This window comes from Zingiber officinale, chromosome 3A, assembly GCF_018446385.1.
Source record: "Zingiber officinale cultivar Zhangliang chromosome 3A, Zo_v1.1, whole genome shotgun sequence".
Taxonomy (NCBI): domain Eukaryota; kingdom Viridiplantae; phylum Streptophyta; class Magnoliopsida; order Zingiberales; family Zingiberaceae; genus Zingiber; species Zingiber officinale.
In genome coordinates, this window is record NC_055990.1 from 164,504,896 (window position 1) to 164,520,744 (window position 15,849).

The 15,849-nt window shown below is 33.7% G+C and overlaps 2 protein-coding genes and 1 long non-coding RNA gene across 3 annotated transcripts in view; 1 reads left to right on the forward strand and 2 right to left on the reverse strand.

Moving 5' to 3' along the window:
• The first annotated feature begins 5,650 nt into the window (after nt 1-5,650).
• Nucleotides 5,651-6,653, forward strand: LOC122053361. The gene is made up of 3 exons (XR_006132191.1): nt 5,651-5,895; nt 5,973-6,045; nt 6,433-6,653. It is a non-coding gene; the product is annotated as an uncharacterized LOC122053361 (long non-coding RNA).
• A 240-nt stretch (nt 6,654-6,893) lies between these two features.
• On the reverse strand, nt 6,894-10,663 carry LOC122053360 (actin-depolymerizing factor-like). Its single transcript, XM_042615381.1, has 3 exons — nt 10,511-10,663; nt 7,458-7,717; nt 6,894-7,301 (listed from the first exon to the last, which is right to left on the reverse strand). Exons 1-3 carry the CDS (start codon nt 10,523-10,525, stop codon nt 7,151-7,153), a joined length of 426 nt encoding a protein of 141 aa, XP_042471315.1. The 5' UTR covers nt 10,526-10,663; the 3' UTR covers nt 6,894-7,150.
• A 291-nt stretch (nt 10,664-10,954) lies between these two features.
• The window catches only part of LOC122053359 (S-linalool synthase-like), a 68,376-nt gene continuing 63,481 nt past the window's right edge, over nt 10,955-15,849 (reverse strand). Inside the window, exons 2-11 of the mRNA XM_042615380.1 lie at nt 13,814-14,132; nt 13,182-13,740; nt 12,994-13,112; nt 12,673-12,902; nt 12,494-12,609; nt 12,293-12,385; nt 12,005-12,220; nt 11,804-11,933; nt 11,458-11,703; nt 10,955-11,378 (exon numbers count right to left, since the gene is read on the reverse strand). Of these exons, the coding sequence (XP_042471314.1) occupies nt 11,076-11,378; nt 11,458-11,703; nt 11,804-11,933; nt 12,005-12,220; nt 12,293-12,385; nt 12,494-12,609; nt 12,673-12,902; nt 12,994-13,112; nt 13,182-13,740; nt 13,814-14,132 (2,331 nt within the window). The 3' untranslated portion in view covers nt 10,955-11,075. The remainder of the gene's footprint in view (nt 11,379-11,457; nt 11,704-11,803; nt 11,934-12,004; nt 12,221-12,292; nt 12,386-12,493; nt 12,610-12,672; nt 12,903-12,993; nt 13,113-13,181; nt 13,741-13,813; nt 14,133-15,849) is intronic.

The following is a 15,849-nucleotide window of genomic DNA, read 5'->3' on the forward strand; positions in this document are numbered from 1 at the left end:
ATATATAAAGATAATATTAATGCGTTGAGATTAATATGTAAGTTAATGAATGATTTAATCTCATAAGTCATGGATATGAGATATCGAGTTAACATATGAGTATAAATATTAAAGAATATATACTGAATGACTTGCTATAATAATGTTTTATGGATTATTGTATGAGTGTCATAAATATTCTCAGACCTGAAGTCACTATAATTTCTTATATAATGAATAATATATTTTGGTATTGACAAATGTCACCTGTAATAAGATGAACTATAAAGCCGATTATTGGTATGCAATAAGTTATGTGGAGGGATGTGAGTGATATAGATGAAATCTATTCTTTCCATATGACGGAAGTGATATATGTGAGCCCCTTGATTAGTAGGACACAAGAATGCATGGTCATGCTCAAATTAATTAATATGAGATATTAAACTTATTTGATTGATTGTATCTACTTAGAGATCAAGAAACATAAAGATTGATAAGAGGATGACACGGTGTATGTCTCACCAATCAATCTAGATAACAATGATAGAAGGATTGAGTCATACAAGATAATAGACACGGGAATGTTAGATCGAATCTCGACATTCTTGTCACTTGGATAGCAATGATGTCTTGTTAGATGTCACTCATTGTTTATGTATCTAAAATGATTTTAGAGACATTACCAACTTTACAAGAACTTATTGGATTACCCACAAATAGCATGTTAATTTGGAGATGTGTTCACATAATGGATCATTGGATTAAGTGTAAGATCCCTTGTTGCATGTGGACTGTGGACAATATCATATGCAAATCTAAATGTTGTCTTAAACAATTTCATAGCAATGAAGATCTAACTATGTATGCTAAAATAAATACATACTTTCCAATACCAAAAAATGAAAAACTATAAAAGAAAACTAATAGTTTTGTGCAAAGGAAATATACTAGACTCAGTAAATATGAGTAAAAGAAACAGTTAAACAATAGAACATGCAGTAAGTTATCATAATCATATAGTAAACAGTAGAAGTAGAACATTGAAAAATAGAAGCAATAGTTCAATTCAAGATTACAATGCATTGTGAACTAGTAACCACTAAGCAAAATATAATTGTTAAATAACATAAATCATGTCTTAACAAAATGAGTTCAAAATTACACAACTAATAATATCTCATAGACTCATATTTATTCTGCTTCTTCTTCTCCATAATTTTCAATAACTTGTTCTTCATCGGACACAAACTCAATATCATTATTGTGATCCTCGTCTTCTTCTTCGGATTCAAAATCATCTTCATGAAGTTCTCTCACTCTAGAGCTTGTTCGGGTTGTAGATTTTCATCTGCTCCACTTGCTTCATCAACCATTTGCCAAGTGAGCCCGGAACCTAGTTCAACTTCATCATCTTCCCCACCATCCACAATCCAACCTTGTGCATTTGAAGCATCTTTTGCAAGAAGGACATCAACATTTCTTTCTTTTTCTCTTTTTTGTTTGTTCAACAATCTAGCATTAAATTGGACAAATACTAGATTGTTCAACCTGTTGGCATCCAACCTATTTCTTTTCTTTGTGTGAATCTAAAAAAACAGAGAAAGTAAATACTATAGTTAGTACCTGAATATAGAGTATAGACGTTAAAAATTATAACTAATTTAATTAAAGAGTAGACTGAAAGTTTAAAACTTACTCCTTCAAATGTACTCCAATTTCTTTCACACCCCGATGAACTTGTAGTTAATGAAAGTATCCTCAATGCCACCCTTAGCAAGTTAGGTGTGTGAGCACCGTATGTACTCCACCATGCACATGGATCAAATGTATCATCATTTTTTTCACATGCTTTTGCTGCCAATGTTTTTCCAAATAACCCAGTCTTATTTCTATATTTTGGAAATTCCTTGTTAATAATTGTATCTTGTAGATCTAACTCATTGGCATGCAAAGTTTCCATGCATTCAAAAATCCCCATCGCGACCTCCTCATAAAGAGCAATAGAACTATCTTTGTAGTAAAAATAAGGATTCAACAAAAATGCAGTGGTATGCAATGATGTATCAAGTCTATCCTTCATTTTTGACTCAATAATGACTATGATAGGCTGATAATTTGATTCCACGTTATTCAGAGCCACCTTGATATCTTCTTTAGCTTGAAGAAGCTCCCCATATAGAAACCCCATCGATGACTTTCTATCTCCATCTACCAATCGAAGAACTCTTACCAAAGGAGCAAATATTTTCAAACAAAGTGTCACACCATTCCAAAAACTCATGCTCATCACTGTAGAGTAAGCCAATTTTCCTTTGTTTGTTTTTGACCATTTACATTTCTCCCACATATCACTTGTAAACATGACCCTTAAACTAGTTTTTTTTTTCAATCAAACTTTGCAATGTGAGAAAATTTGATGCAAACCTGGTAACTCCTGGTCGGACTATGTCTCTCTTCTTCGTGAAACTTCTCATCAATGATAAAGTCTGATGGTGAGCATAGATGAAAATGGTAAAAGCCTTGGATTGCTCAATCACCTTTTTATATCGTGGAAGTTTGCCAATACTTTCAAGCATGAGATTAATAGTGTGAGTTGCACATGAACTCCAAAAGATCCCAGGTCGTTTTTCTCTCATCAATTTAGCTGCAGCCATATTGTTGGTGGCATTGTCTGTAACAATCTGAACAATATTCTGAGCTCCTACTTGTTCAACACACTTGTCAACATACTCAAAAATAAGTTCAGTTGTATGCGCCTCCTCTGAAAACTCCTTAGATTCTAAAAATGTAGTACCCTCATTGCAATTAACACACAAATTTAAGATGCTTCTTCTTTTTCTATCACTCCATGCATCTGTCATGATCGAGCATCCATTCTTTGCCCATTCTTCTTCATGTTTCTTCAGCAATTGTTTTGTTCTTTCAACTTCGGCTTTCAATAGTGGCTCCCTAAGTTGATATTGAGTTGGAGGCTTGAATCCTGGTCCAAATTAACCCACTGCCTCCATTAGTTGCTTGAAGCTATCATTATTAATAGCATTGAATGAGATTCCATTTTCATAAACCCATCTCCCAACATATTGTTGAACTTGTTGAGTTCTCTCTTTGAAAAGTGCATCATTTATATTTTGTTGGCGAAGCACTTTACTTCCACTGGAGCCTGCATTTTCTGGAGCAATTGTCGATGCATATCTATCCATGGGGCCAAGTGGAAGAGGTTTCTTAATTCCATCCATCCCTTCAATTTCAAGGCCTTCTTCTTCATCTAGATAAATAGCCACCTCTGCTCTACAACTTTGTTCTTCCATTATTTTGTTCTTCTTTCTGTTCCTCCCTTCTAAAATAGCCTGTTTGCACTTATTTTTGTCTTCTTGAGATGCTTTTCGACAACCAGATACATTTCCAGGTATATTTCCAATGTGCTCCTTTATCCTATACACTCCTCCTGACATTGTTTTTCCACATAGCTTGCATTTAATTTTGTCGAGGTTTTTAGGATCAATCAATATCCCAAACTCCCAAACAAGTTAACAAGTAACAACATAGCATAGCATGATAATAAAATTTAATTATACATTTTAACTATACCAAACGATACAAAATAATGAAATATAACATTAACAAGTCTGAGAATATTTTTTATATATCAATATATCTTAATCTAACTAATAAAATTTATTAGATAATCATAATAGATATTTGTTTAAAAAAATTAAATTTAAAATATATTTTTTATATTTTTTAAATCTGTAATGTGTAGCTTTTCTGGTTGTTTGAAATAATCTTATTCATCTTCAATTTCCGATCTGTAGAAAGGCAAGGCTTGGATGATCCAACTATTATCAGTGGCTTGTTTGAAATTCAAGATGAATAGAATTTTTAAAAAATTAATTTAATTTTCATATTTTTAAAACTGATTTATATAAATTAATAATATTAATTAGAATTTTTAAAATTTTAATATAATTTTAATATTTAATTATTTATAAATCTGATTAAAATAAATTAATAATATATAAAATTTATAAATACAATTTATATACATTAATATATAAATTAATAATATTTGTTAGATTGTTTAAAATTTTAATATAATTGTAATATTTATAAATCTGATTAATATAAATTAATAATATATAAATTTATAAATACGATTTATATAAATTATTAAAATTAATAATATGTATTATGATATTTATAATAATTTTTATTTTTTTTAAATCTGTTATATAAATTAATATTTAATAATATTTATTAAAAAAATTAAATCTATTATTATTGAATGATTTGAATCCTTATTAGGTTTTATGAACCGAACCCTACCCTATTATTAAAATTATCCCGTTAGGAATTGTTTTAATTTATTAATTATTAAATAAAATAAATTCGTGAAAAAAAAAATTCCGGCGGCGTCTGATGCCCTGCGACGAGTCCGGTGTTACCGGAGAGTTGTCGCGACGACGAAGAACCAACAAAAAAAAAAGAACAAAACAAGACAACCATAAAAACTCACCGGAAGCTGCTGCAGGGCGAAGACGCAAGTCGGCGAAGCACGAAGACGAAGCGCGATGAGAGAAGACGAAGCGCCAGCAAATCTGATTTAGCGAATCGCGATAAAAAAACATACCTAAAATACATACAAATAGCATGTTAATTTGGAGATGTGTTCACATAATGGATCATTGGATTAAGTGTAATCCAAATTAGACTCATTAAGTTAGACTCAATTGGATTCAACTATTGAATTGAGTCCAATTCGAATTAGAGTCATTTAGTGAATTCGGATTGTTGAGGATCAATGAGTTAGACTCATTGAGTGACTTGGTGAATTCGAATTCACTAAGAGGAATGATCAATTTCGAATTGATCATGCATTGGATGAAGTTCAAATAACATATTGGATTAATGGGGTATCAATTCAATTATGACAATTGATTGAATAAATACAAAAGGGGTTTTGATTCATTTCCGTGAATATACTTACATTCTTACTTGTCTTCTCTTTCTTCTTCCTCCTTGGCTGAGACCCCTTAGTTGGTCGCTAGCACAACTTTAGATCGTTCTTCTTCTCTAAGTTGGTGAGTTTATGAGACGAACGGAATATGTTCATGTGGACACCAAAAGAGGAGCGAACATTTAATCATGCTGAGATTCACCAAGGATAAAGTTGGTATCAGGAGTTCGTGTTTCGCAACAAAGGTTTAACTCTCAATTCAATCAGTATATGATTTCCTTCCTATCGATCTTTTGAAAAGGATCTTAATAATATTGTGTTGTTTTGCGCTCAAGATCCTAACATTAATAGTATAATTGAATATTGCCATTAGTTTTAAAGATTAATAGATAGACTAGACATTTGAAATTTGAAAATCAATTGTGGCATATTATGGAGAATATTTTTTATAATGGAGAGTAGATCTGAGAATGTTGATTGGCAGAATAAATTTATATATATATTATTTGATTTATCTAAGTCATGGGAAATTTATATGGGCCAGACAGACCACCTCTATGATTAGTCGAGAGACATCAATTTTTGATTTGTATTATAAATTTAAAAATAGAAAGGGGGGCGTTGAGTTGTATATGAAATATGACAATTTGTGTTTTGTTATATATGAAATTTGGGGGAGCGAAATGATTATTTTCCCAACTAAAAGGTAATAAGTGGTTTTGAGCCCTAACGAGAAAGAGAGATCGACAGCGCTTTGGATCCGTCGTGCTTCGCCTTCTTCCATCCGTGCCCTCGTTATCTCCTCATAGCGGTCAACGTCTCCATCGCCTCTTCCTCCTCAAATCGATTCCAGTTCTGAGGTAGTAGTATCAGAATGAACTGGGTCGCCAGGAAGATCCATCTTTACAACGTCACCATGGGGCTCTACATGCTCGATTGGTGGGAGCGCTACCTCTTCAGTATCCTTATCTCAATTTTCCGATTCGACCGAAGCTTTTTTTTATTCACTAGATTGGTGCGACCTTAACGTGATCAGACATATTGATCCTTGTACTGCTCTGGTTCGTCTTCTACAACGGTTCCAGATCTGCCACGGAATTATACAACGGGTATGTTTTCCCCCCTTTTCTCCTATACTCGAAAGGTCGACTGGTGAGATCGAAAGCGGATGAATGTTTTTTCTATTATTATTTTTCTTTCCTGTCTTTGGTAGCCGTGTGTCCTTTAACATCTAAATGATATCTTTTCATGTTTTTGGTTGTTGTTGGATTAAACTTCCAGTTAGGGCACATCATTCATTAGCTCTTTTGTTAGCATCGATGGAGAGATTTGATAATCTTGGATGAGTATTTATATGTTTTTCTTAATCAGAATAGGAGCATATCAAAGTTTTCCAATTTCCATGGAACTTTGGCATTTTTGTAGTTCTCCATATCCATTGCTGATTTACATTCTGTATTAGCAATTTCTGATCCATTTTTTTCCCCGGATTCCAGTTACATTAAACCAAAAATGTTGGCTGGCCCATGTTTTGCAGTCAAAGGAAACATCATCACATAAAAGGACAAGATATTAGATGAGATAAGGTTGTGTTGTAAGTTAGATTCCTGGTAATGTTGTTGCCTTTGTGTTGGACATTATCTCTCGTTTACCTTCTCAAGTGAAGGCAAATGTAATTGGTGTCTTTTTCACGTCTATCTAATGTATCATTTCCCCATTTTCCCCCCCTCGAGATTTTCTATTACTTACAAAATTTTGTGCCATCGACCTGCAGAAGCAACAATATTATGGCATACTGTTTATGTTTATGAATACAAGAAGTCTGGAACAGGATGAGTTCGTTGCACAAACACAAACTTGTTGGAAAAGTTGAAATACTGAAATAATGAAAGCTTGCAAAGTGGTAAAAACTTGACACAAATGAAGGCTTCATTTGGGGAATAGATAGAGTTAAAAGTAAGCAAAAGAATTAGTGTTGTCCTCTAATTTTAGACCTTTCTGTAAAAGCTTCTAATACAGACTAGATTATGATCAATGGCTAAGGTAACAACACATACTTTTAAGCATATCCCTAAGAATATCACAAGTTTGAGATAGTATCCCAATAGTAACATTAGCTTGAAGCATTGGTTTAATACAATTCTTTCTGGTAGATACTTGAGCTGCTAAATGGAAAGGATCTGTTAAAATCCTTTGGCTGCTTCAAATTAGGCTTCAGTTGGCGCGATCTCTAAGAACTTCCAGATCCATTTCTGTGGGGTCGGTGGCTTGGATCTCATAGTGAATGCCATCGAGCTCGTGCCTGAATCGGTCCTTTGATGTCGCGTAAAGCATCTTTGCACGTATGCGAGATGTGGAGGGTGCCCTGATGAGCATTCAGGTTAGTGGCTAATAAACCCCACAAGTCTCAACTATGACATTGAAATCCTAAATGCTTCAAATACTTAAAAAAGAGGATATTAACTGCTAAGAAATAACTTAAAATAACAAAGGTACTACTTGTGGGTTAATAAAGACTGACCATGCAATGAAAAATATCTTGCTCTTACGGCAGTTGTCTTCAGTCACAAAATCATAATCATACACAGCATAGCGACAATCATTCTCAGGTATCGCGGCAGTGAAATCATCATAGCTCTCTCCTTGAGCTCCAGTCTTCTCAACAATAACTTCTTTATTCTTTTCATCAATCTTAAATATTACATATCGATGCGCTTTCTTTCTCTGCAGTTCTAGAAAAGTGCTTTTACTCTGTTCAGCAACTAAAATGCCGAATGGTGCCTGCAAGTAAAACAATCATAATATCAAAAATATAATAATAACAACAACCAAACATAACTCTGATAGTTGATTAGTCATATAAATTAAGTAACAATCAAGTAAGAAAGGAATCAAACAGAACTGTGAAGTATTATAGTTGACTAGCCATGTAAAATAATTTTAAACAAAGAATATAATGCAACTCAAATCCATTTTGCTGCCATAGAAGAAAGAGATCTTAGATCGGTCAATGGCAATCTCCTTCTTAGGATATTCATGAACAAAGTTTAGTATTCAATTTAACAAGAACTTATTTATATATGTAAAAGATTGATTTAATCAACTTAAATACATATATGGTCAGATCATAAATAAATTTTTTTTATTTTATCCCAAATCAATCGATTGATTAAAAAAAATAATAGACTGATAAAAACAGTCAGTCGAATTGATTTCTATTTGAAAATTAGTCAATTGATTTTTAATACTAGTTCGATCGATTTCTCTATGTGCTAACGTTTTGAGCAAATCAGTCGATTGATAATGAAAATCAGTTGAATCGATTTGCTTCTGTATCAAAGTCGGCTTTAGATAAAATCGGCTGATGGATCAAATGACCATAGATTAAATTGAAACTAGTTTATATGTGTTCATCTACTTCTTCTGATTATATTTATGTCATCAAACGTCAATTTGACCCAATATATTGAGATAAATGATTTTTTAAACATGAATGTGTTCAAAAAATCTAATTCGTGTTCAAAAAAATCACCGCTCTCAATATATTGAGTCAAATTGACGTTTGATAGCACGAACACATAAAAATTAGTTTCATATCATTTTTAGTTGTCTAGGTCCATCAAACATCAATTTAATCCAATATATTGAAAGCAGTATTTTTTTTAAACATGAATTATATTTTTCGAACATATTTGTGTTCAAAAAATCACAATCACTGTTCTCAATATATTGGAGAATTAAAATTACGTTTTCGGTCATGTAACTTGCATTTTTCCTAATTTTAGTCCTATTATGAGTCAATTTATGTTCTTATTCTAGTAACTGGTAATATTTTCTAATTTCAGTCTTTTTTTCTCTAAAATTGAAATTTTCCAACAAAAAAAACCCAGTTAGTGGTCGGAATGTTCAATTGTAAATTGAATGTGGGGATTTTGATTTTTCATGACCCATGTGGCTTTTTTTACAACTCAGCATTTCGACCGCCAACTGGTATTTTCCAACTGCCAACTGACCATTTTCTGATGGAAAATTTTAATTTTGGAAAAAAGAACTTAAATTGGGAAATATTACAAGTTATTGGATTAAAAACGTAAATTGACTAATAACAGGACTAAAATTTGAAAAAGTGCAAGTTACATGACTGAAAACATAATTTTCTCCAATATATTTGATTAAATTAACGACTCAAAATCGACTGATGGACAAAATGATCTTGGATTGATATAAAACTAGTTTCTATGTGTTCGTCTGCTTCTCCTGATTATATTCATATCCTCAAATGTCAATTTGATCAATATATTGAGAATAGTAATTTTTTTAACATAAATGTGTTCGAAAATCTAATTTGTGTTAAAAAAATCACCGCTCTTAATATATTATGTCAAATGCATATTTGAGAACATAAATATAATTAGGAAAAATAGACAAACACATAAAAATTAATTTCATATTAATTTGAGATTGTTTAATTCATTACTCGATTTTGGGCAAAATTGGCTGATGGACTAAACGCCCTCGGATTGATATAAAAATAGCTCGTGTTCGTCTACTTCTCCTGATTATATCTACGTTCTCAAATTAAAATTTGACCTAATATATTGAAAGTAGTAATTTTTTTTTAACATAAATGTGTTCGAAAATCTAATTTGTGTTAAAAAAAAATCAATACTTTTAATATATTCAATCAAATTGATGTTTGAGAGCATGTATATAATCAAGAGAATTAGTCGAACACATATGAACTATTTTCATATCAATCCGAGATTGTTTGATCCATCAATCGATTTTGTCTAAATCTGACTTTGATATAGAGGTAAATTGATTCGACTGATTTTCATTATCAATTGACTGATTTACTCGAAATTTCGACATAGAGAGAAATGAATTCGACTAATGTTAAAAATCAGTCGATTGATTTTTAAACAAAAATCAATTCAAATGATTTTTTATCAGTCACTTATTAGGAGTAAAATAAAAAATGGGTATATGATTTGATAATTTCAAAACTAATTTACACTATCTGATAATTCCATAAACTTATCTATGTGGCTACCAAAAGCTGTTAAAATGTTCTCAAAATGAATAAACAAAATATTAAGCTCACTAACCAATTAAAGAAGTTTAAAATACGCAGAAGTTCAAATAATCAGATAAAGAAGAAAACAGGAAGGGTTAAAGAAGAAAACAAGGTTGTGTAATTCCAAATGATTAAACAACATCAAATCCTCACAAAGTTCAGCAACCTATACAAATTTCACCGTCTATGTAAAGAAAATAACAAGGGGCGAGAATTAACCCAAATTAAGAAAACTGCAAACAAAATTAATATAGTCGACAAATCTCGCACATACTAACACGATCGATCATCCAATATTACTTAAACCTAAAAAACGTCTTTTTCTTAACATTAGCAGGAAAAAGAATCTGCGCAAAATGGCAACCAGAAGGTAAAAATAAATCCAGACAAGTATCAAACCCTAGAAGAGCGATAACAATCTACTTAATCGCAGAAGCTCCGTGAGAAGAGTCCAACAGTTGAATTCACACAAGAAACAGAGAGATCGCAAACCGTACCATCCGGAACGCCATGCTTCCTCGATCCAAAGGAGGAAGAGTGCGAGCAGCAGAGAATGAAGAACAGAAGCCGATGAAAACGCGGAATTCGAGCAATTAAGAAAACATTTCGTTCGTGCCGCCGCGTTACTTCTTTTGGTATCTGAATGCAACCACGAAACACAGAATTGGGGAATCTAAATCTGGCACGTCGATATGCCGCTGAGATGGCATATTTCTATTGGTTACCTAAAGAAGGAAGCCCGGAGATTGCTTTGACGGTGGAACTACACTCCACCACCAACGGGGACCTGCGTGGAATCAACGCTTAATTGTTAAACGTGCGGACGCAATGGGAGGATCGGAGCGCATAATCGGCAAAAGCTCACATTCATTTTTATTTTTTTTATTTTTCATATTGTCTCACTCATGAAACAATATTAATTGGTACATCGATACATGCTCTTTTGCTATGAATTATCGAATTTTATTCTTGTTCTGTTAAAAAAACATTATTACAGTTTTTCCTTAATTTTTATTTTTGATAAGAAAATTGGAAGATATATAGATGCAGCCAGCTTTGAATCTAAGTATTGATGACCAGAGGTTCATGGAACGCTAGGCTGATAGCTCGAAGCAGCGCGGTAGGCGAGTCGAATTTATTGATCGATTCATAAAGCATCCAAAAGGCCTTGAGAGTGGTCAAGTGCAGTTCCTTCCACACTCTCGGAACTCCTCCATAATCTTGGTTCAAGAACAGCTCCACAAACTCTTTCCCCATTTTCCCAAGAACTCTCTTTATGTGCTCGATCGAGTCATCGATGCAGTACCCCACGTTCTCTTTCACGTACAGTGGGACGAAATTCAACTTCCCATCCTCTAATTCTCTCTGATCAGATATGCCAAAAAAAATAAAAACCAAAAGTAGATTAAGTTTATTGATTGATTCTCTTATTATATTACTATACCTGATAGCTTCCTATGTCATTTAGAAGCCGCGCACACAGCATTGCCAGCTCCGTCATTTTGCAGTAACGAGAGCCCGATTTGCTGTCGACTGGAGCTTTCGGGTGAGTTATGTAGCAAGCAGGGAGAGTCATCACTTGAATGGCCACGGAAACTGCGGCCACATCCATGTACTCCTTCGTCGAAGGTGCGTGTTTGCATACGCTCCACTTGGATTCCTTTAGCCATGTCTTGAAGGCATCACGCCACTTCAAAAGCAGGAAGAACAGAAAGCCAATCAACAGGCACAAAAATTGCTTATAAATGATCTTAATTCTTAGTATGTTTAAGTCTCAATATGCAGGCTACCATATCTCGAAGGGCTTCTTTCACCGGGTTGCCATGTTTTAAGAATGCTTTGGACTCTATTTCGTCTACGAGTGCATCAAGTGTATCGAAGATTACTTTGGAGTGGCTACGTAAGTTGCCTCCTTCCCACCTATTTATTATATATAATCAAATCAACATACAGCAAACAAGAGGAGAGGAGAGGATATTATATGTATACACCTGTTGACAGCTTCAGTTAGTGTTTCTAATTCAATTTGAGTTCCTTTTTCATCGTAGAAATCATCGGCAAAGGTGACTAGAATAGCACACTTGGCCACTATCTTCCTTAAATCACAATGTAGAGGAAGGCATGTTGGCACAGTGGCTGAGTAGTAACAGTATTCAGTTTTCTGTCTGCCGAACCCCATTTTTGAAAGCCCTGATTCCTCTGACCACCTATCGTTAATCATTATGTTTTCAGCAACAAAGATCCGGAATATACAGCCCTCGACATGCTAATTAAATTACCTCTTTAGCTCCAGGAGCTCATTTCTGTAAACGGATTGGCGGTTCGTGAAATTTTCTACAGCCAGTTGCATGAGAAATTTTGGATAAGAAAGCCTACAGTCAAGCACAGTTCGATTCACTTTTTGACATCAAGTAACTTTTTTCGCAGAAAAAAACAGAGGAAAAGATTGATAAGAAATTTTGAGTGCTTGTTCAACTTACATACAAGTGTTGGTCTTCCCCATACACGACAAGTACCCTTTATTTCTCTCTATATACATGCGATGCTCAAGGTGGTCCATTCTAAGTAACCATGGGTGTTCTAATTCGTGTGCAATCTGGCAAAACAAAGATAAATTAAATGATCATGTTCATTTGAGTCAGTTAGATAATTAATGCACCTGTTTCTGCAAGTCAGTGAAGGCCTTGCAGTTTCCTTGTAAATCTTTGTCAGGAAAGCATTTTCTCAACACTTTCAGCGAGAATTGCTTTGCATTTTGAAGATCAACTTCCTTTGGGAACATCAACTGTGCTGCTCTGTACACCCCATACATGGCTCCCATGAACTCGTTGTGATTTTCCATTATGTGCGTGAGGATTTCCTTGTCATCCATAAACCAACACAATTTCCCTACAATCGGTATTATATATATAGTCGATCGTCAGAAGAAAATTACCTTATAGTTTTTGCTGCATTATTTACAAATTTTTTTTCATGTTACTTGGTGTCACAGGATATCCATATGCCCTCAGAAGCTGAAAGGCCAAGGAATCCCTGTATATTTGTTCTTGTAGCAGATAGTTCTTGTTGCTCTGTTCCTGATGCTGCTCTATCCAATTCCTGCACATTGATACAGCCATTAGTAATACATTGGATGAAGATTTAGTTACATCCAAAATCATTATGTACCTGAAATTATGGTCCATAAGATCTTTGATTTCCTCTTCGAAAAACTCACCGCACCCCAATCTTCTCAAATGGTCTACCAGACAAAGCCTCAAGAGATTGTGGTCCACGGGAAAAACAGAGGGAACTGTTCCAATCGAGAGACTAATACTATTGCTGCATCTGCGCATCATGTCCTGCAGGTACTTGAGACAACGAGCATCTCCTGTGATCATGAAAGCAGCGGCAGTTGCTGATGGAGACTGGAAGAGCGATCCATCTTCCATTAGCTGAGCGAGGATCGCTTCGTTTTTTGGCCGTCTGTTTGGTGGGAGTGCTTCGAGGAACATCGTCAGACTCAGCGGCGGGAGATCTCCTTCAGCACTACGGCTATCCTCAAATATGCTTCTCCTCCTGAAGATAATATCGTCGACCAATCGAACGCCGTCATGGGGAAGTACACTTAAGCCTATGGATTGCGCCTGCTCCAACATTCCTGGAAAAATAACGGCGAACCAGCGAGGGACGCCGCCCTGCCACTGCGCGAGTATCTTCTCCACATTCGATCGAAGATACTCCAACCCTGAAAAGAAATCTTAATTTCAAATCTCATCTAACTAATATTTTGATTACTGCACGTAATCTACGGCACCTACCCCTCTGAACATTTGCACGCCCAATGTTCCATCGACTAAGGGCCAGGAGAGAAGCGAGCGTGGCAGTGATGGAATCGAGTCCGGGCTGATCGCTCTCCCCCCAGAAGCCTTCTCTGCTCTGGTTCGCGATGATCCACCTGACGCATTGCGGAAACAGGGGACCTGCGCCGGCGACGCTGCCGACCATGGCGACCCATGCGGTGTCGTACGCAGAGGGCGGCAGCAGAGAACAGCAGTAGGTATCGTCGGAGAAGAGCAGCGCCACCTCCTCTTTGCAGTTTATCTCCATCGTAAAGGATGATTCTGTTCGAGTTGCGAACTGAAACGATGATGCGTGAGTTGAATCAGTCAGCAATTTATAGTACGCATATGAATTCGGGTACAACCGTACCAAGAGAATTTCTTTGGCGCATTCATTCAATGGGCCATCGATTAATTAATGTTATCCTTTTCAAAATAATTAAAATAATAAGAATTTAAACAAGTATCGCTACTTTAGATTCATTTATTAGAAAGCTGTTTGTTGGGTAAAAATAGGACGGTAAATGCACCAAGAACGTTTGTAAATAAATTTGATGTTCGAGTTGATAAAAATTTATTTATGTTCGTTCAATATATACAAGATTAATTAAATAAATAAGTTTAAATAACTCGTTAAATTAAATAAATAATCTTGAACACATATGTGTTCAGCTCGTTAACATTCGTGAACAATGTTCGTAAAATTATTCATTAATAAAATTATTTTCAATATGTTAAATAAATAATAAAATAAATAAATAAGTTTAAATTATCAAGCTCAATAACCAATCAAACAACTAAAAATTTCAAACAATTAAACAAGTTTGAATTGAGAACTTGATAACATCTAAACGAATCAAGTTCAAGCCAAACTTGAATTGAGAGCTTGATAACATCCAAACGAACCAAGTTCAAGCCAAGCTTCAAACAAGATTAAGCTCATAAAAAATAAATCAAGCCAAACTTGAGCACTCATCATAAAAACTTAATTCATTTTAAGTTCGGCTCGATTATCTTATCAAATAAGCTTGAACACTTCAAAGCTCGGCTCGACTCGTTTACCGTCCTAGGTAAAAATGTGATTTCTTGCAAGATAAAACTTTATTAATTTATTCTTGAAAAGATTAATTTATTCTGTGAGGATTAAAATATTGAATATAAAATTTTATTTGTCTAGTCTAGCTATAGGATTAATTACTTGGCGTTTTGCTATATATGACATGTATTATCCAAACTTAAATATTTATGGTATTTATAATATTTTTATTACAAAAATATATTAAATTTACGAGTTTCCATTAAAAATAACTAATACTTTTTTATATTTATAACAATAAATATTTCAGAATTAAAATTATGTTCGGAATTATTATAATATAAATAACACAACTATTATCCTTTTCCCTTATTTAAATTATTTTTAAATGTATATAATATAAATAACACGATCGACTATTAATTTTTGGCATTTAATAATTTTAGCAAAAATGAAATATATATTATTAATAGAAATTAAAATTTCAAAATGTTATTTTAAATCGCCATACATGGCTAATATTAGCGATATGATGTTTAAAAAATATCATTTAAAAATGACCTTACTAATGTGACTTTATTAAATGAAGACATTTTGAAAACATGAAGTTATTAATTTGACGTTTAAAAAAACGTCAGTTTAAAAAAATGCAATTTATAATTGTACATTTAAACTTGTCTGTAAATAACCTCTGCACATCATTTTTACGATAGATATTAGTAGATTTGAGTTGTTTCTTCGCATGCCACTCAATTTTTATATTTGCATTTTATGGTCTTGGTACTCGGGATGTTTTATCTAATGTGCGATTATTATTTTACTTTGATGATTTTGACATGATGATAAAATTATTATTATTTAATTAAATAATCATAAATTTAAATTTTAAAAATAGTGTTTTGTAAAAAATAAAATAAGATTTCATATAATATATTTTTCTTCATGACCCTACATGATGGGACCTTTGTGCATCAGGGAT